The 20,124-nt window shown below is 42.5% G+C and overlaps 2 protein-coding genes across 7 annotated transcripts in view; both read right to left on the reverse strand.

The window, feature by feature from the left end:
- AS3MT (arsenite methyltransferase) overlaps positions 1-9,962 on the reverse strand; it is a 47,946-nt gene extending 37,984 nt beyond the window's left edge. For all 4 annotated transcript variants that reach the window (XM_053305527.1, XM_053305526.1, XM_053305528.1 and 1 more), the window contains exons 1-4: positions 8,945-9,962; positions 8,615-8,652; positions 7,554-7,681; positions 5,318-5,468 (exon numbers count right to left, since the gene is read on the reverse strand). In XM_053305527.1, the coding sequence (XP_053161502.1) occupies positions 5,318-5,468; positions 7,554-7,681; positions 8,615-8,652; position 8,945 (318 nt within the window). In that variant the 5' untranslated portion in view covers positions 8,946-9,962. The remainder of the gene's footprint in view (positions 1-5,317; positions 5,469-7,553; positions 7,682-8,614; positions 8,653-8,944) is intronic.
- Positions 9,963-10,097: 135 nt separating this feature from the next.
- Positions 10,098-18,787, reverse strand: BORCS7 (BLOC-1 related complex subunit 7). Of its 3 annotated transcripts, none has more exons than XM_053305533.1 (6): positions 18,743-18,787; positions 17,380-17,561; positions 16,425-16,487; positions 14,907-14,950; positions 13,598-13,618; positions 10,098-11,517 (listed from the first exon to the last, which is right to left on the reverse strand). In XM_053305533.1, exons 1-6 carry the CDS (start codon positions 18,762-18,764, stop codon positions 11,466-11,468), a joined length of 384 nt encoding a protein of 127 aa, XP_053161508.1. In that variant the 5' UTR covers positions 18,765-18,787; the 3' UTR covers positions 10,098-11,465. The 3 variants fall into 3 exon arrangements, with proteins under 3 accessions (XP_053161508.1, XP_053161506.1, XP_053161507.1); XM_053305531.1 differs by lacking the exon at positions 18,743-18,787 and adding an exon at positions 18,246-18,360; XM_053305532.1 differs by lacking the exon at positions 18,743-18,787 and adding an exon at positions 18,206-18,341.
- Between the last annotated feature and the right edge of the window lie 1,337 nt (positions 18,788-20,124).

The following is a 20,124-nucleotide window of genomic DNA, read 5'->3' on the forward strand; positions in this document are numbered from 1 at the left end:
GGAGGGCAGGAAGCCTCCTTGTCTTAAGGTGGCTATTAGACCACTTTTGAAGAAAGCTACACTGGATCCCTCAGAGTTAGCTAATTACAGACCTGTTTCTAATCTTCCATGGTTGGGCAAGGTGGTTGAGCAGGTGGTGGCCTCTCAGCTCCAGGCAGTTTTGGATGATGCAGATTATCTAGACCCATTTCAAACTGGCTTTCATGTGGGCTATGAGGTCGAGACTGCCTTGGTCAGCCTCATGGATGATCTCAAATTGGCTATCGACAGAGGGAGTGTGACTCTGCTGATCCTTTTGGATCTCTCTGCGGCTTTCGATACCATTGACCATGGTATCTTTCTGGACCGCCTGAGGGAGGTGGGATTGGGTGGCACAGTGGTTCCGCTCCTATCTCTCAGGCAGATTTCAGATGGTGTCGCTTGGAGACTGTTGATCCGATAAGCAAGAACTGAATTGTGGAGTCCCACAAGGCTGCATACTGTCTCCAGTGCTTTTAAACATCTACATGAAACCACTGGGAGAGATCATCACGAGGTTTGGTGCTGGATGTTATCAATATGCTGATGACATCCAGATTTCCTTCTCCATGCTGACCTCATTGGGAAATGGCATATCTTCCCTAAATGCCTGCCTGGAGGCAGTAATAGGGTGGATGAGGGATAACAAACTGAAGTTGAATCCAAATAAGACAGAGGTACTGACTGTGGGAGGCCAGGAAGTCTTTCCACCTGAAAGATTTGTAGCTGAAAGTAGCTTGGGAGTGCTTCTGGACCCAAAGCTCTTGCTGGTTTCTCAGGTGGAGGCGATGGCCAGGAGCACTTTTTATCAGCTTCGGCTGATACGTCAGCTACGTCCATTTCTAGAGGTGGATGACCTTAAAACTGTGGCACATATGCTGGTAACCTCCAGGCTTGACTACTGTAAGGTGCTCTATGTGGGGCTGCCTTTGTATGTAGTCTGGAAACTACAATTGGTACAGAATGCAGCAGCCAAATTTGTCTCTGGGACAACACGAAGGGACCACATAACACCGGTTCTAAAAGAATTGCACTGGCTGCCAATATGTTTCCAGGTGAAATACAAAGTGCTGGTTATTACCTATAAAGCCTTTGATGGCTTGAGTCCAGGCTATTTGAGAGAGCGCCTCCTTTGTCATAATCCCTGTCGCCAGTTACGATCTTACAGAGAGATCCAGTTATGGTTGCCACCGGCTCGTTTGGTGGTGACCCAGGTCTGGGCTTTCTCTGTGGCTGCCCCAGGGCTTTGGAATAAGCTTCTTGTTGAAATAAGAGCATCTCTTTCTCTGTTTGTTTTCAGGAAGAACCTCAAGACCTTCCTATTCTCTCAGGCTTTTAATTAGAATTAATTTTAATAATTTTTAAAACTTGTTTTAATAATTTTATAATATTGTTTTTGTCATGTATTTTAATTTGTGACTTTTAAATATTTTAAATTTTGTATACCACCTAGAGATATACATATCAGATGGTATAAAAATATGATAAATAAATAATAAATATAAATAAATAATACGGTAGTGGTATTCCTCTAGACTAGGGATTCCCAATCTGTGGGACTCCAGATGTTGATGAACTCGCATCATCCCCAGCCACAATAAATTGTAGCTGGGGATGACGGGAGTTGTAGTTCAGCAACATCTGAAGTACCACAGGTTAGAAACCCCTGCTCTAGACTAACGCAGTCATGTTATCTATTCCCGAAGCCCAACCTGAATGGAAAACATTCACGCTTAACCTAACTTGTATTCCCTTTTTATGTGTTCTGAACAGCATAGATAGATATTCAAGTCAGCTGTACGCCAGATTCCAGCAGGGGAATAAATTACGCGCTTCTTAAAAAGTAGCTTCCTAAGATAAATGCACCGTTACCCTTATTGCTCAACTGTAAGGGTACTGTTTTAATCATTGTATTTGAAATATAAAAATGCTTTGGAATGGTTCAAAACTACCTGGCTTATGAGGATACTTGTTACTCAGTAAGACTACTTATGAGTAATTTAGTCTGGATGTCAGCCACTATCTATATCCAGCTAAAAGTGTCCTTCTATGAAAGAGAGCATACCCTTTCCTTTTTGAGCAGCAGCAACAACATGGCCAATACATACTTGAAATCCAGCCCCACAGAAACTGAGAGGCACAGATACAGATCTTTGACAAAACGTAACAAGCCCTACCTGCAATGCAGTATAACTGCTAGGGATGTGCCTGGAACCGTTCTGGAGGCGGTGGGAGTGTTCCCTTAAGGGTGGGGGAGGGTGCACTTATCCCTCCTGCCGCATTTCCCCCGCTGGCGCTCCACTGTATCAAAGCTCCTCAGGGCGGCAGCGTAGCTCCCTGCTGCCCCATTGCCCTCATCAGCCGGAAGTACCGGGTGCAAATGCGCATGTCATGTGCGTGCATGCGCCCGTCACATGTGTGTGCGCACCCACCCATCTGACATGCACGCGCACGCACCCATCCATCTGACGTGCACGCACGCGCATGCGACGGGTAATTGCTTGGTACTTCCAGCCATTTCCGGCCAATGAAGGCAACGGGGCAACAGGGAGGTATGCTGCCGCCCCGAGGGGCTTTGTTACAATGGAGCGCTGATGGAGGAAATGCGGCGGGAGGGGTAAGTGTACCCTCCCCCACCCTTAAGGGAACACCTCCACCACCTCCGAAAGCCAAAACAGCCCTGGTGGCTGAAACGTTTCGGAGGCCTCTATAATGGCCTCCAAAATGTTTCAGGCTCAAGCCTAATAATTGCCTATTATGTAAGCTCTAAGAATGAGTCTGCCTGTTTCTGCTCCTGGATCTACTTATCTGATATCTTGGCCTACCAAAACCTGGCTCTGCCTTTACGTTCATTATTATTAATACAACTGGGAGTCTTTCTTGCTCCCAGTTTGGATTGCCTCAGCTTGCTCTCACACATTTTTTTCTGATTCTTCCATGTCTCAATCGGACCCTCTAGGCTTTGAGCAGTAAGTTTGCAATAAAGCCAGGAGTCTGCAAAGTATCTTGAAGTATCTGACATAACTTGAAGTATCTTAGCTGAGGATGGAAAACGCTACAACAGGTTAAGGCCTAGTTCTCACAAAAAGCAGATGATATGGCAAACCTACATCTCAACAGTACCACCAGACTGCAGAGGGGACACAAAAGATGGAATGATCTCCTATAAGTGGGTGGGGGAAGCTATTCTTGCACACATAGAATCTCTCTCTCTCTCTCTGACACATAGTTTTCTATGTGCAAGATTGATTTATTTTTAATAGCAGAGCACTTGGTCATCGGACTACACACTTAGTCAGTGTGTAGAATGAAGCGATGCATCCCAGACACCGGCTTACCATCTCAGCTTCTGTTTCTGAGAAATAGGTCCCAGTCAGAGAGTTAAATACACTAATGCACTATTCTTGTGCTTATTTGCTTCACATCTGTCATTTTTATGTTCTATTATTTTATCTAAATTTTTGTTATTGCTTAGGGATACTCATTTTGCCCTGGATTAATTTTACCTACCAGTGAGGTAAGCCTTATCTTCTTGGAACAATGCTACTAAGGCTACAATGATATGCATGCTTACCTACAAGTAAGCCCTATTGACTACAATGGGACTTGATTCTGAGTAACCATGTATAGTATTGCAGTGTACAGGAAACTATTGCAGATGAGGAGAAAACTGTGAGGTTGAAAAGCGTTCTCTTTTAAACAAGGAAGGGATGTACCAATTTCACATCAGTTCCATGTACCTTTTGTTTTGGTGGTAATGAGAAATCTCTACTTGCCTGCATATAAAGGGTAAAGGGTTATAGCTTTTTCAAATTATGTACCAAAGTGAAACTTACTTTCATAAGACAGATTTCACATGCACCACTTTTCTCCCACTATTGATGTACATTTCTGAAAGCCAGAAATGCACTTTTAAACGTACATGTATCAGTTTTTAAAAAATCAATTAGCAGTTATTGCAATCTCATTTCAACTCTCCTACATTTTAAATTGTGAGCCACCTAATGGGGCAGCGGGGAAGTAACTTGCCTAGGGAGCAAGAGGTTGCCTGTTTGAATCCTCACTGGTATGTTTCCCAGACTATGGGAAACACCTATATCGGGCAGCAGCAATATAGGAAGATGATGAAAGGCATCATCCCATACTGCACAGGAGGAGGCAATGGTAAACCCCTTCTGTATTCTACCAAAGACAACCATAGGGCTCTGTGGTCACCAGGAGTTGACACCAACTCAACGGGACAACTTTACTTACTTTACATTTTTAATAACTTATTAAGAGATGCATTCTGTCTACTGTTTTAAGAGGCCTGGCATGAAAAGCAGTTTACAAGAACTCTAAATGCAATTTAAAAAACCAAATACCAACATACTAACATACTTTTTCATCCTCCTTTTCAGAATTGTACAAATCTGGAAATGGCATGTTCACATTTCAATGTCTTCGCCATGTACAGAAGTGACTCTTTGGTCACTGTTAACAGGAATGGCTCCAATTCCTCCCTCTCTTCTTCTGTAACTGTGGCCATCTGGCGCATGGCCATGTCCTTCACAGTTCCCACCTCTCTGCTTTCCAGTGGAACTGGCAAGGCCAAGGGAAAACCTTGTCAAGATGCTGATTTCCTTAGCCCTCCCCACTCTGGTGAAACTGACAAGGTCAGGTAATGCCTTATCAATTTCACTGATGTGTTCCCCCCCACCCTTTCAAAAGGGCATCTATAGGCACACCAGCACTAGTGCACATAATCATGCTTTAAAAAAGGATGAGCCTCAGTGAAGGAAATGGTATTGGGGCAAACAAGCAAGTAATATAGAAAGTGGGGATTATTCAGTAGCAGATTGTCACCAGCCACATAATATTGAGATTGCATCCAAATTTAATCACAGGGCAGTATGGGACAGCTTATGGGAAAGGCAAGAGAGGCTGTGGTGTCACTGAAAGCAGAAATATAACTTGTGAATTGTGGCAATAAATATTAACTGAAGCAAGGGAATATTTCCACATGATATTTACATCACTTGAACATGCTTGCGTGAGGGTTTGAACTAGACTAGACATTAACATGCCATTGTCCACTGGGTTTGTTAGTTTCATTTTCTCAGTAACACCACCACCCGGCTCTCATCCTCACAGCCCATGTGAGAAACTTGCACACAGGTGGAGATGTCAGAATGGGTGTTGGCACAATGAAGGCAGACCATGAAGGAAGCTAACTAGTTGGGCAGGGAACAGGATACCTCTGTAGGTTAAAAATAAATAAATGCACAACTTAATTGGACTATAAAGGGAAAGCTCCTACCTGGGCTTCAGTCATGTCTACCCCAGTTACATGTCCGTTCTTTCCAACCAGCTTGCTGAGCACATAACAGTCTCTGCCACTCCCACTGCCCAAATCCAATATCCAGCAATTTTCTAGGCATTCTGGGATCACCAGGCCACAACCATAGTACCTAGGGGAAGTAAGGACAAGTCAATGAGGAAGGAAAAATATGTTTTGATGGAGACAAAGAGACAGAACCATGTGGCAAGTACAGCAAGGAAAGCCTATTGCATCAGCACCACTGCACAAAACAAACAAGTGTTCTATCTGCACCTGTAGCTCTTCAACACTCCTCTGCCACTGGTGTACATCTAGGACAGTCCTGGATATGCCAGGAGGGGGGAAATAGAAAATCTGGTCCTATGCTGATAATACCTGTTCACAGACCCTACAACATGACCAACTAAAATCTACAAAATCTTTCCTAATCGTGGCAGCCTCTACAGTAAATTGTACTGTATTTACCCAAATAGAAGACGATTCTGATTGAGGATGACCCCATTTAATAATAGAGGTTACAGGTTATACTGTATTTTCTTGAAAAGAAGAAGACTCTGAAGTTAAGACGACCCTCTGATTTCTAACATCAAAGAAGAAAAAACTAGACTTGGATTCAGATACAGTATGGTCTTAAAAGTAACATGTATGCTTTAAAAAAGTCAATATTTGATGAGCTGGCCAGACCTGCAGCCTAGCAAAGGGGTCAAACAGTTCTCTTCTAAGATTTTTATCATTCAACAATGTAAAACATGATGTGGTAGGTTTTCAAATACCCCTTTACCACATTACTGTCTTTTTAGAATGTGGGACATTATTAAAGCATCCTTGCTTCACCATAGGTTTCCATTGTAGTTGGGTGTTCAACTGTCTTTTGTATGGCTGTCAACCCACCTGCCCCTCCAAAAAATATTTAGTAATTAATCACTTGCCTTTGAATTGACTAATTAACAAAAGGTCATTTTTTGAGATAAATTTCCTTTGTAATGAAGTAGCAGTCAGCTTTTACTTTTTAAAAATTCCTATTTTGCTGTAATTATTTGAAATACCAAAATCAGGATCCAGTTCAACAGGGGTTATATCAATGAGAACAATTCATATGTGTATACAAAATCTTTAACTTTTTCATTCCAGTACTGAATAAGCAACATACAACTAGAAACAAATCTATCCTCATCCCTGGAATATTTATGAGACTGTAAGCAGAGATACCACACTTCAGATATATTTTAACCAGTCTAGGCTTGTTGTTGTTGCTTTTTTCCACGTTTTCACAATACAGATTTTTGCTGCTGTGAACAGATGTGACCATTTCTACATCTGTTTTCCATACTTCTTCTTATATAGCCAAAAAGAATTACCTATGGCTCATTAGTTAAATTATAGCCTGTCATGTTGTTAATTATTGATATTATATATTTTCAAAAATTAATAATTGGGCATGACCAAAATATATACAAAGTATATTATTCAGGACTCCACGACTCCCAGCAATGATCATCTATTAAATAATAAATATGTTTCAGAGCAAAGGAGTCATATACTTATTAAACTGAAAGATACCAGTTGTTAGAAGAAAGGATACTTTTAATAGATATATCTTTATTACGGTATGTGACCAGAAACAGTTCGCAACAATTATAGTTCATAGCAAGCATACAGGCAGTGCAGACAATCTATCAACTAACCACTTTAAGATAACAAACAGAAGCACTCTTATCAGCAAAAAATATGCTATATAAAACTCTAAGGATCTTCCCAGTAAACCTGTTAGAAGGGGTAAAATCAATTTACTGCTTGCGGTGCTATAGAAAACACAATGGAATAAAATATACAACACACCTTCCACTTCTCCTGAATTGTAGTGGCACCTACATGGATGATAAGGTATCATCCAGCCATGCTGATGGGAAAAAATTGAGACGGCAGGGTTGGGCATGTCAAGTTGGAAAGATAACTTGCTGGGGATAGAGAAGGGGCTACCCACCAATTCTTAATGCAAGTGGGGATACCTTTAAAATGTCCTCTTTAAAAACATATAGGAATGTGTGCTTTCTTCCTATATTAGGCAAAACCTATTCAAACTTGCCCTCATTTGCCTTTTGTTGCTTAATCTGCCAATTGCTTAAAGCCTTAATAGCCTCTCCAGCTTTTCATGTTGCAATATATTTAAATAATCAATCACAACCACATAAACTCATTCAAGTCAATACCATACTTTGCTGAAACCTCCTCATGAACACATTGTAGTGCTTCTCTGACAAATGCGGGCAAAGGTCTTGCTAAAGTACGGCAGGCATTAGTTTTTAGATCCTTTGTTTTTGTCAACTCTTTGCCATAGTAATCCTGAGAAGAGAGGAAAAACACTAAAGTTATGTTCAACATTTTGCGGCCATGTGGTTTTCTTGGTAGATAGATAGATAAACTTTATTACAATCGTTGATCAGACAGTACAACAAAAAACAAGACATAAGACTAGAGCGTATAATACAAACAATGTATCAAAACCTAGCCACATTGAAAGTGATCTCTTCACAAAAGTTAGTTTCTTGGTAGAATAAAGGAGGGGCTTGCCATTGCCTTCTCCCATGCAGTATGAGATGATGCCTTTCAGCACCTTCCTATATCGTTGCTGCCCAATATAGAAGTACACACTAGCAGGGATTTGAACCAAGAGCCTCCTGCTCTCTAGGCAGGTTGTTTCCCCGCTGTGCCATTCTTTGACTAGCTGTTAAATTCTAATAGAATTGGCGCACACACATTTAATGCACTGACAACCTTAAAATTACTTTTCAAGAATACCAGCTACAATTGTTTTACTGGTAGCTTTTGTCTATTCATTAAGAAAGCTTTTATCTATTCATTCAGAAAGATTCATTAGAAGTGCTGTGTACTTCATGCAGTCCTCACACAGTGCACAGTAATAATTATTATATCAATAATATGTCCCAATGCGAAAGTGATGAGTTGACTAAAGCAGTACAGGCAGCTGTCAGTCAGGCTAAGTGCATCTATGAGAATGACAGGAAACAATCCCAGTTGGGAAGTGCAGGAAGAGAGAAACTGGACAGAAGAAAAAAGGTATTGTGTGGGGAGCTGGGTGCAACAGAGGCAAGTCGAAACATCGAGACACCCAAGGATTGCACTTGGCTGCGGTGGGAATAGCTAGGCAAGAACTGAGTGTGTATGTATGTTAGCGTGGAATAAATATCAGTTTCGGGTGCAGCAGAGATACAACATATATAGATCTCAGCACCACCAAGCTACCCCAGCTCTCACCTGCACCTCCCTGTATACTCGCTCGGCATCGGCAGCCACTGCAAGGAAACAAAAGGGGTCAGAATGCTGCGTAAACCCCTCTTGCCCTGTCGTGTTATGTATGGAGGAGGTGGGAGCAGAAGACGTCTCATAACCCACTCCCTCACGGGGGGATTGCGGGCGCCCGATCAGCCCCCACCCCCCAAGGTGTGCAAATACAGCCCCTATCCAGTTATTTCAACCGTCATCAAAAAGTGCTTCTAGTCTGATCCCACCCAGCCCCACCGCCCCCTGCTGCTTGATGATCGCCCAGGGAAGAACGCCGGAAAGTTTCCCTTCCCCCGCCCTTACTGAGCCTGGTTCTACAACCCGATCCGACCCAAAACTTGAATCCTCTTCAGGAAGAAACTTTGCCCTCCACATTAACAATGGACTGCCTGAACCGCAACGTCATTACGAGAGGTCGAGCTTTTGTTCAATAAACAAGCGTGTCCTGGAAGCAGATGTGACTAGTTCCCATGGTTGAAGTCACGTCACACCATTAGACAAGCAGTCGGGGCCATGGCTTCTCTTCAGCTCGCTCGCCTCCACACTACTCAGTTTCCCCCCCTAAATATCTTAGGCACTCCAGACGACCTTATTGGAACCAAAGTTCTGAAGATGGTGCCTTATAGAAACCATAGCTCTGATAGTTCTTGCCCTTGCAGATAGACACTGTAGCCCTGTCCCACCCTACTGCTTCCTTGAGAACAGTGCACTTGTCCTAAAGGATCAGGCGAAGGGGCAGCCAACCCAATTCTCTCTCTGCAGCAGATGGTTCTAAAATAAAATACCAGACCCCCAAGAGGTATCCCTTATTTACTTCAGCATAGGCAATGTAGAGAAAACACAATACATCTCATTTCAGAACCCTCCTTCTCTTGCTATTCAAGCCAATACAAATTAATGTTGTACCAAGGCTATTAACTAATGATGGCTGTGTTCTGATGGTGTCCTTCATTGTTCAAGTTGAGTGCATATCAATATCTGGGTGGGAGCAGCAGGTCAGTCAATAATGATCAGGAATAAAAGCAGAAGATCCCAGCTTGTGTAACTGAATTCCTGTAATTCTCTACTTGTTTATAGGCCAAAGAGCAATTGTACAGACCCTCAATCCACTCAGCTTCATTCCTTCCCACAGTATGGTGCTTTGGGCAAATGAAAACAGCAGAAAAATGCAGCTCATGAAGGCAACCCTAACAGTGTTACTCCATCCCTGAAATCGCTTATTTATACTATGCCAGCATATATAAGATCTTCCAACATGAATTAAGATTATCTCAAAACAAGATTGTTTTGCTCTACTTGATTAATCTTTGTATAGGCACAGAATGGCCAGTAATAGGCCCCAAACACAGAAGAGAGCGTTTTAACAATGCACAAAATATAGAACTGCATTGCTGTTTATCCACTATAAATGTAGTTACCTGAGTTTTTTTAAAGAGTAAGCACAGCAATCTTAGTACATATTGCATATGATTTTGTGCACAAACATGTCACTCCATCAATTTATTTTAATTCATATACAAACTCTGAGTGCCTTCAAAATGACATTACTAATAAATGAAAAAAAACTCTAATAATTTTAAAATGCATACTATAGGATCAATTCTGCTTCCATGCCAATGGCAAATTTTAAATTGGCTCAATGCAGAGCACTTGAACTTCCAGTACCTCTCCAGCTGAATATCTGGATAGATTACTGATTCTGTTGAGAATTACATAATGAACCCAAGGCTGCTTAATCAAGAACCATAACAGAAGTGAGTGTGTAGGAATGCAGTTCAAGGACAAAACTAACAGCAGATGTACGGACTTAAAGGAATACATTCTAGAACTCTTTCTGCAAAGAAGATAGATAGATATATTTATACACAGTTGTTTCATCATGCAAATCACAATCATACAACAGAAAACATACCAAGAAACAGGACAATACCAATGAAATGGGAAATTGTTAGCAGCTATATAGAATGAAATATGCAGCATTTTTTAAATTTGTTAGGCATTTAAACCAAATCTAAAGAAGCCCTCAGATTTCCATACAACACTCAATAGTCTTAGCTCCCATTGAGCAGGTAGGAAGAGAAAGGGATTAGACTCTGAAAACTCTACTCGTTCTTGATGTGCTTATATATGAAATTAGGTGTTCATCTTCAAAGATGCAAGTGCCAGTCATAATTTCTGCATCAGATTTCAGGGGACAACAGGATCAAGCTTTTTTCATACTACTGCAACCCAACTTGTGTGTGGGATAGAGGTGACATGATAAAGATGTGATCCTGTGCAAGAGGGGTAGTCCCTATATACAATAACCACACACAATTTCAAGCATTTTTCTAGGTTTATCCATGTACCACATTATTAGATAACTATGCCCCAAAAAAGGATGTTTCACACCATACAATTCACATGCTCAATTTGATTGAGCTTTCACAGTCTGAAACAAGAAGAATTGCATCCTTAAAATACTGAAAACAAAACAAGGTTTGCTTCATGTCCTAGGAAAATTAAATCTTGTTAACAGCTACCTTAAGAGGAAAACAACATTTTAAAAAAAGCATTATAGTAGATCTTAACATAAATACATGGAACTATCCAACTTTTTACAAAGGGAACATAAGTAAGGACAAAACAAATGGGCTGCTCCCACGTCACAGTCTTATACAGTGAGCCACATGTACTTCATATCATCACAACTGGCAGATGACTTTTGGACCAGCTCGGTCTCACAGTGCATTTGCTGAAGTGGAAACAGGCTCCACAATTCCTAAGACAATATTTCTCCCATCAGTTTCCAGCTGCTCTTCAAATATGGTACAGCTCTGTCTCTTCATTTCAGAAGGTGGCTCAGTTGATCACACAGATTTGAAGACTGTTCAACACTGGAGAGGAGATGGAAAAGTTCAACAGGCACTCGTGGACATCTGACTGTATTGAATAATTACTATACATGGAGCAAAAGGTGCTGCTTCTGCAAACTACAGATAGACCGGGCATATCAGAATAAAATGGAGAGGCTCCTAATGCACGGATTTCCCCTTCCCAGGTTATTCTGTATGCCAAGGTCTGCAATGGAATAAAGGAAGATCTATATCCAAAAACAGACTTTTAATGCTACCATTTAATGCCCAAAGAGTTTGGCAGCAGCTTACAAAAACCATAACATGTAAAAATATGTAAAAACCAGATATAAACACTAACAAAATGAACAGCTTGTTCCCAGGGCTCAAACTATCACGATGGTTCAGAACATAACTATTCTTAGCCACCCATGTGGCAAATAATATATGCATGAGCACTTGCTTGGACTTGTAACTCCCATCGTCCCCAGTCACAGTGGTCAATAACCAGTGATTTAGGAAATGACAGAACTGGTGAGACCTCATGCAGAATATACTAAGGAACGTGGGTTGGGGCTGTCCTGATTTGCAGGAGACTTTTCTTTGGGGAGCAAGTTTGTCCAGGTCTCCACAAACGTACAACACGATTACAGGCAAAGCCCTAAAATAGCAACTTTCAGTCCCTTTCCAGCTGCCTCTCTTCCTCCACTTTGCTCAATACCGTACTCCCTGCAATTCTAATGGAGGTTGCCCCCAGTCTTACTTAATAATGCATACTAGTACACCCCATTGAAAGCAGTATGACTTACTTCCAAGTAAACTTCCAGATATGAATTACTTTCAAACAAGTAAACTTACTTCCAGGTTTTCAATTGGGCTTCTGCTTTCAATGGGGATTGCACATCTTTCTGACAGAAAAGGGTCCAGGATGGCAATGGTAGCATAAATCAAAGTGAGATACACATGGTCATAGTTTTCAAAGGGTGATGTTCCCTGGCAAAATGAATATGGTCTTAAGCGCAGGATCAAAGATCAGGCTTTCACTTATGAAAGAAATCTTGAACCAACCACAGACAGAATCTATATACTGTAATAGCTAGAGGTTAGTAGGCTAGGGAATAAAACTTTGATAGAAGACGACAGAACAATGCAGATTCTGCTGAGTAGTATGAAGAGCGGACCCCTCCAGACAACCAGATTATGAAACTCCTTGCCATGAGGCCTGTTTGGCTCCCTCACTGCTAGTGTTTCACAGCTAGGCATTTAATTTAGGTTAATGGATTTTCCTCCTCTTACTAGTTTGTTCTGGTGCCAGTTTCTGTGTTTTTGTACTTAAATTGTAATATGTTTTATTATTTATTTTATAATGTTATTATATGTGAGATGTCTTGGGGGGCCTTGTTATGGCCAAAACTTAGGCCTTAAAAGAATGGATAAATTGAAATGTTACTCTTTACCAGTTACTCTTCACATTACTTATTTTTGTTTTTTTTACTATTTTACAACTAGACTCATTCAACAAAAGCAAATATTATTACTATTATTTTATATCTATTTGGCATCTATAGCATGCTAAGCATTGTACAGAAGAGATATAGCCTTAATCCAGCATGATTGCTGTCAAAACAACATAGACATGATGACAAATGTGAAAGGAGAAGATAATAAGGTTGTTCATGCAACATTTGTGTGGGGGGTTGGAGAGGGCAGTGGGAGGAAGGAGCGCACCTACTTTTGCCCACACAACTTCCTTTCCCTCCTCGCCGCTCTGCTTGCACACCCACACAATTGCCACTGTAGCAAGTGGTGCAGCCGGGGAACGAAGCCTGGCCTTCAAGAATCCCATAATGTACCAAACAAGCAGTGTGGTGCATTGGGGAAATGCTAGAGGTCAGGTTGCTCTGGCCTCTATCATTTACATAGCTGCTGATAGCCTGAAAGGAGCTGCTGGCAGCCCAGCTGCCCGCAGTGAGGAGGAGGGTGCGCATGCACCCCCTATCCACACTTTTAGCCCAGGTTTCCAGCTGAAGAGAACAACCTCAATGTTTGTCAAGAATAGCAACAAGAATCTACAGAGTACAAGTGTCAGAGATAATGTATCAACCAAACAAAGCAAACTCACTTTTTCTGAATAGCTTCTTGCCTAGAAAACAAGGAAAAAAGCATTACAAAGAAAACATCTATAGGATACTTAAGAACACAAGTAAGTTAAAGTACATATTGGGCTGCTCAAGAGACAAGAAGAGTTAAGGAGAGACCACATTCTCCGATTTCACTGCCATGATTTCACAGCTAATCAGGCATTGCGTCTACAGGATCGTGGGAGTTACGTCCCCCGACTTTTTTTAAAAAGCAACACCAAAAAAGCATGCTCAAAGTGCAAAAACAGGCCAAATAATGTGCCCTAACATGCTCCGCAAGCCTTTGGGAGTCCAAGGATGACTGCCCGCATCCTAAAAATTTCACAAAAAAAGCACTTTTGTTTTGTGTTAACAAGTGAGCCAAAATGGCTCTCCTCCACAAAATGGCAGCCGGAAATTACCTCCAAGGTCATTTCCAGGCACCCCAACCTACAGATATGTAGAATTAACCCCTTTTTGCCCCCCCCCCCACATATGCCGAGATCAGGTGTTAATTACCAAACCATGGCTACACGAAGCCACAGATGCTGGATCCATGTATAGTGAGGTACAGCTGTATAAAGAAACCTGTGATGTAGAGCTGTGAACAATCATGTCTAAGAGGCAGATTTCTATCATGCTGTTTTATACTACCATCAAACTCCAATGGGAGAAAGGCATACAATTACTTAATTTAATCATCAACTTATAGCACAATCCTATGCATATTTATATGGAAGAAAGTCTCACTATGTTCAGTGAAACTTGCTCTGTAGAAGTGCATTTAGGATTGCAACCATTGTTATTTTAGGAATCACGAACAGAGATGCTCCTGGCATTCTGGTAGCAGACGACCTACTTTTAATAGTCCTAGATTCAGTTCCAGTCTTGCTCTGGAGGGCTCCCCTGCTACTGGTATAAAATTAACCAAATAGTAGTATTATTTGTATACTGCTTTTCAATTTAAAACATTCCCAAAAAGGTTTGCATTGAAAAATGAACTACTAATAATAATAATAATATACTGCTTCTCAATGAAAAAGTTCTCAAAACAGTATACATAGAAAAAAGAATAGGTTCCATGTCCCTCACAGTCTAAAAGAAACACAAGGCAAACACCAGCAACAAGCCACTGGAGGGATGCCATGAATAGGGTTAGTTGTTCTCATCCTACTAAATATAAAGAGAATCACCACTTTGAAAGGTGCCTCTTTGCCAGTTAGCAAGGAACTTTATGGGGCCTATACAGGGCACATGTAGCGGGTGGGGATCAGCCCATCAAACACAGAATAAACAATGCATGCTACTTACTGATACTGCAGATGGGTAGTTATAATGGCCATTTTCCTTAAACTCTGCAATAGACAAAAATATTAAATACTGTAAATGCCTATGACTGTCAGTGCAATTAGATGCCAGCACATATTCAGTTCTCCTAATCTACAGTATCTTTTCTTCTTTAAGGATCCCTGGGTTATTAAGAATTAACTATGATAAAAATATAATTTTCTATGCTCTAAAACTCCTGAATTCTCCTAAATTAGTAAGAAAACTCTGGTCATAGTGTCTTATGTTATACAATTCAGGCAGATGGGTACCATTAAGTAATGAATCACAACTTTTCAGGGCATGAAGAGAACACTACTGACATTTTACAGCCAGGACCATTTTTAACACTGGTTGCTGACATTTTGTAAGCAGTTTTGGAGTGCAGATCTTGAGAGTAGCAAAGTAAGAAGAGTTTGGGCTTTCAAATTCATCATTGATAAGCCTGGTCAAGAACTGACAGGCTTGAACTGGACAACATGCAGCCCACAGAACCTCTTCCTGTAACCCACCACACCATCTGCCATCAGCTACTGAGTGCAATTTACCCAGCTACTGGCTGAATCCAGCAAAATGTAACTACAGCTGACATCCAGACTCAATTACTCAATAGTAACCCCACTGAAATTAGTAGGACAAGTTGATCATGACTAACTTCTCCCATTAATTTCAATGGGACTACTAGTGAGTAACTGAGTCTGGAGATCAAACAAGGTCACGAATTCTGTAGCTTATTTGCTGCTGGAGAATGGAGCGAACAGCTTTTCTCTCAGCAAGAGGAAGCAGAACAGGTTCCTTTGTCATGAACCAGTGATTTCAAGTCTATGGACTGTCATCATCACTGCTGCTCAAATAATTTATTAATTAAAAATGAAAGTGTGTGTTGATTATGGGACATTACCAGAAAAAATGACATATTAAACAGCCTTAAGCCATCCTTCGGTCACAATTTCAAAATCCCCCCCCCCTTTTTAAGGTTCATTTTAAAAATACAATTGAAGGGATTTTTGTTACTGAATGAATTCTTTGTCCTAGAAATAACATGGCCACATTCTCTAGGACATGTTCTTGTTCACTTCATCATTACATCTGATCATGAATAAATAATACCAAGGTTTCTATTGTAAATTTACATGCATTAATTTAGTCTCTTGCTGACAGGGACACAGGTTGACAGTGTATCTAAATACCAGTTGCAGAGGAGTAACAGCAAAAGAGAGGGCATGCCCTCACCTTTTGCCTGTGGGCCTCCCAGAGGCATCTGGTGGGCCACTGTATGAAACAGGATGCTGAACTAGATAGGCCTTGGGCCTCATCCAGCAGGGCTGTTCTTATGGATTAAACATTGAAGCTCTGAGCAGTATCAGGAAAAGAACAAGTTCTCAGCAGTAAACTTCAATGGTAACTTTTTCTGCATTCTGCACTTTTTGCAGTACACACAGAAGAACCAAGTATCTATTCAACAGGCAAAGCACCAATTTTTGTAGATAAAGTATTCCTTACATCTTCTGAGTGCAGGATGGCATCCTCTTGCATCACCATGTTTCTGGCAGCCTGCCCTAGGAACTGAAAGAGTAACAAGCCACAGTAAGACACATCTAGTGGGATAGCACTCAAGTGTACCCAAGACTGCAGTTCTGCTCATTTTGTGGCCTATAACCCATTGACTTCAATGGAATTTGAGCAGTGACATATTGCTAGAAGAGAAAGCATCACATTGCTTGACAGGGAGGCTCCCATATATTTGTTTCCTGGCACCATATGATAAGAGGGTAAAAACACTTCTATTGTATTTATCAGAACCCAATACTATGTTTTTTCCAAGTGTTTTGATATTAGAAGAAATCAGGAGGTCGTCTTAAATTCAGAGTCCTGTTCCGTTCGAGCAGGTGTAACATAGGTAACCGTTTACTCAAAGTGGAGCACTCACGTCTGTAGGAATGAACTACTAGCCAATTTATTTATTTATGAATAACTATGTAAATCGCTTTGGGAACTTTTGTTGAAAAGCGGTATATAAGTATTTGTCGTATTCGTAGAACTTAGAAGGCAGGCGCGGCCATACCGTAGTGTATCTATATACACACAGGGCAGCATACAAACCGATCTCTATTCAGATCACTTAGGGAGAATTAACGGACAGCTTTCTAGGAATTACATCCCCGCTTCCTGATTTTAAACCAGAAAAAGAGAATACCGATCAATCCCGGTTAAAAATCCCTACTTTTCTCATCTCCGTCACTCCACGAAAAGATAACAACACAAAGTCAACCCCACGCAAACACTTGGAAAATATAACCATGCATACAGGAAGCAGAAGCTCTCCTAAAAGTCCGGTTTCATATCAGCCAGATCCAGACAAGAAGACTACAAATCCCAGCATGCTCTGTGCTCCCTTCATCCCATCCCAAGGTTGCTCCCCAGTGCAATGCTTGCTGGATCTCATCGTCTCGCTTACCTCGGCGCTGCGGGAGCCCTTCAACACCTGTTTGGTGAGAGCGATGACATCGGTACCACAGCTGGTCACTTTTTCGGTCAAGAGTCCCTTCACCGAGTGGCCGAACCGAGCCTGGGCATCCACAGCGCTTCCGGCTGGAGTTGCCGCCATCTTGTTAAGCTCGCCCATCCACCGAAGCCCGCCTAGCCAATTTAATTACGGCGAGCGAAAAGGGACAAAAGAGACAGGAACGCAAATAGCAATAAGAGGATCCTGGTTGGGATATCTATTCAGTTACCGATCAGTCATGTTTGTATTTACTGGTGCCCTATGTCTCAGTGTAGAAGAAGGGATTGAACGCTAGCAGCGGGCTTATTATATATTCCACAACACAGGAATAGCCACACGTTACCAATTATTATATTTTAAGCAGCACGCACCGACCTGCTGCTACTGAGGTTTGTGCCCCGCTGCTCTGTGCTACGCAGGGCACAGAGGGCAGCTGCCCAAGAAAGTGAACGGACTGATGGTTGCAAGAAGCAGCCGCCGCGGCACGCACCAATCACTTGATTGCCCCTCTCCTTCTGGGGACTGGATGGACCCACCTTCCTGCCTGCCTATAGGGAGAACAAAGGCAAGAGAGCGAAGAGGAAGAGGAGGCTGTTCCTCTCTCCCTCTCTCTCTCTGTGCTGGCCCCCCTGAGGGAGGCACAAGCAGCAGCGCAGAAGATGTGTCCACCAGCTGCGCTGTCCAAAGCGTGCAAGGAGTTTAAGGCGCAGGAAGAGGTGCTTATTCAAGCAGTAGCCACCGCCTCCTCTCTGTCTCTCACGCCCGCACAAAGGCTTGCCTTTCCCCAGCACCGGGATGTTTCCCAGTGGGCCGCTTGCCTCGGGGACTGCCTTCCTCCGTCCTGCACCTGCCTGCCTCACCATCCACCGGCCGCTTCGGAGTGTGCAGAGCAGATAACAGTGCAGTCTGCTGCAGACGCATCTTACACTGTCCACCCCACTAACTGCTCTCTCCGCTCACTGAGTGGCATGTGGTGGACGCTGTTTAGGCAGGCAGGCAAGTATGCGAAAGACAGCTGGAGAGGATGGAGAAGAGTTGAAGGACGGCTCAGGGGTGTAACTATAATTGAGCAGATGGGTTCAAAGAACTTGCCCCCCCCAGCTCCTGAGGGTCCCCCAGTTTCACCCCCCCCAATCTCCTTCATTATCTCCCTCACTCCAAGCGGGGCCGGAGAGAGGGGTAAACACAGGCCCCCTCTCCCCTAGCTATGCCCCTGGCTGGGCTGTTGCCTTTTAAGCGCAGTGTGCAGGTGGGGAGGAGGCTGTTGGGTACAGGTAGGCCCTCTCAGAGGTCCAGAGACACCCCGGCCACTTACGACTTTTAAGGCCCCTAGCCATAGTTAAAATGACGACACATGAAAACAAAATAAATAACATCACATCACTGTGGGAGGAGAGCCGGTCTTGTGGTAGCAAGCGTGACTTGTCCCCTTTGCTAAGCAGGGTCTGCCCTGCTTTGCATTTGAACGGGAGACTACATGTGTGAGCACTGTAAGATATTCCTCTTAGGGGATGGGGTCATGCTCTGGGAAGAGCACCTGCATGGTTCCAAGCCCCCTCCCTGGCACCTCCAAGATAGGTCTAAGAGAGATTCCTGCCTGCAACCTTGGAGAAGCCGCTGCCAGTCTAGGTAGACAATACTGAGCAAGATGGACCTATGGTCTGACTCAGTATATGGCAGCTTCCTATGTTCCTATGCACTTGCTTACATTTGCAGCTCTAAGCTGAAAGAATGTATCACATTTTGGTCTGATAGGGATGTGCATAGAAACAAGCTGTGCAACTTATCAAACGCCAAAAAATTAACAAGTGTCTAAATGTGAGGCCTCCTTTGGGTTTGAAGCCCAAGCCAAATGGCCCTCTAGGCCTGGTTCCCCCTCTTATTGGTCCTGGGTGCATAGTGTGGGAAGGGGAGAAGAGTTGTGAAGGAGACAGAGAAATCATTTTTTGTTTTAGGGCCAAAGGCCCAGCAACTGCTTTTTAGCTTGGCGCGAGGGCTATATCTGACACTCTTCTGGTCTCTGAGTTGTGGGGTGCTTTTTTCCTTTGTTATTATTTCAGAGCCAATTTGGGCCAAAAAAACGACTCACCCAATCCAACTCAGAGTTTGCTATGTGGGACCACACGTCACATGCCCATACCAACACTGCATTTCATAGGAACATAGGAAACTGCCATATACTGAGTCAGACCATTGGTCTATCTAGCTCAATATTGTCTTCACAGACTGGCAGCAGCTTCTCCAGGGTTGCAGGCAGGAGTCTCTCTCAGCCCTATCTTGGAGAAGTCAGGGAGGGAACCTGAAGCCAGGAGGAGGGAGAGTGATGGGATAGCCGAATCACCTGTCCACTCAGAACCGCATTCTGAGTTTAGGGTAACATTATGTTACATTACTAATGATGTTACATTACTGTTATCGAATGAAAATGAAATCTCTGTAATACTAGACCTCTTCTGGGAATATGGCAAGATCTCGGGCTCAGAATTAAATGCTGACAAAAGTGTATTTGTTAAAATGGACCCCGGATGCCAGCAACTCTCGTGCCTACCCATCTCTTAATGTAAAAGCGAAGGGGCCCCAGAGTCCAAACTGAAGTGGGTAGATACAGTAAACATCTTGGGGACTGAATATGGGATTAAGGATAAAGTCTAGGGGGAAAATTGGACAGATTGGGAAGAAAAAGTAATGCTTAAAATC

The sequence above is a fragment of the Hemicordylus capensis genome, chromosome 3 (assembly GCF_027244095.1).
Source record: "Hemicordylus capensis ecotype Gifberg chromosome 3, rHemCap1.1.pri, whole genome shotgun sequence".
Lineage (NCBI taxonomy): Eukaryota > Metazoa > Chordata > Lepidosauria > Squamata > Cordylidae > Hemicordylus > Hemicordylus capensis.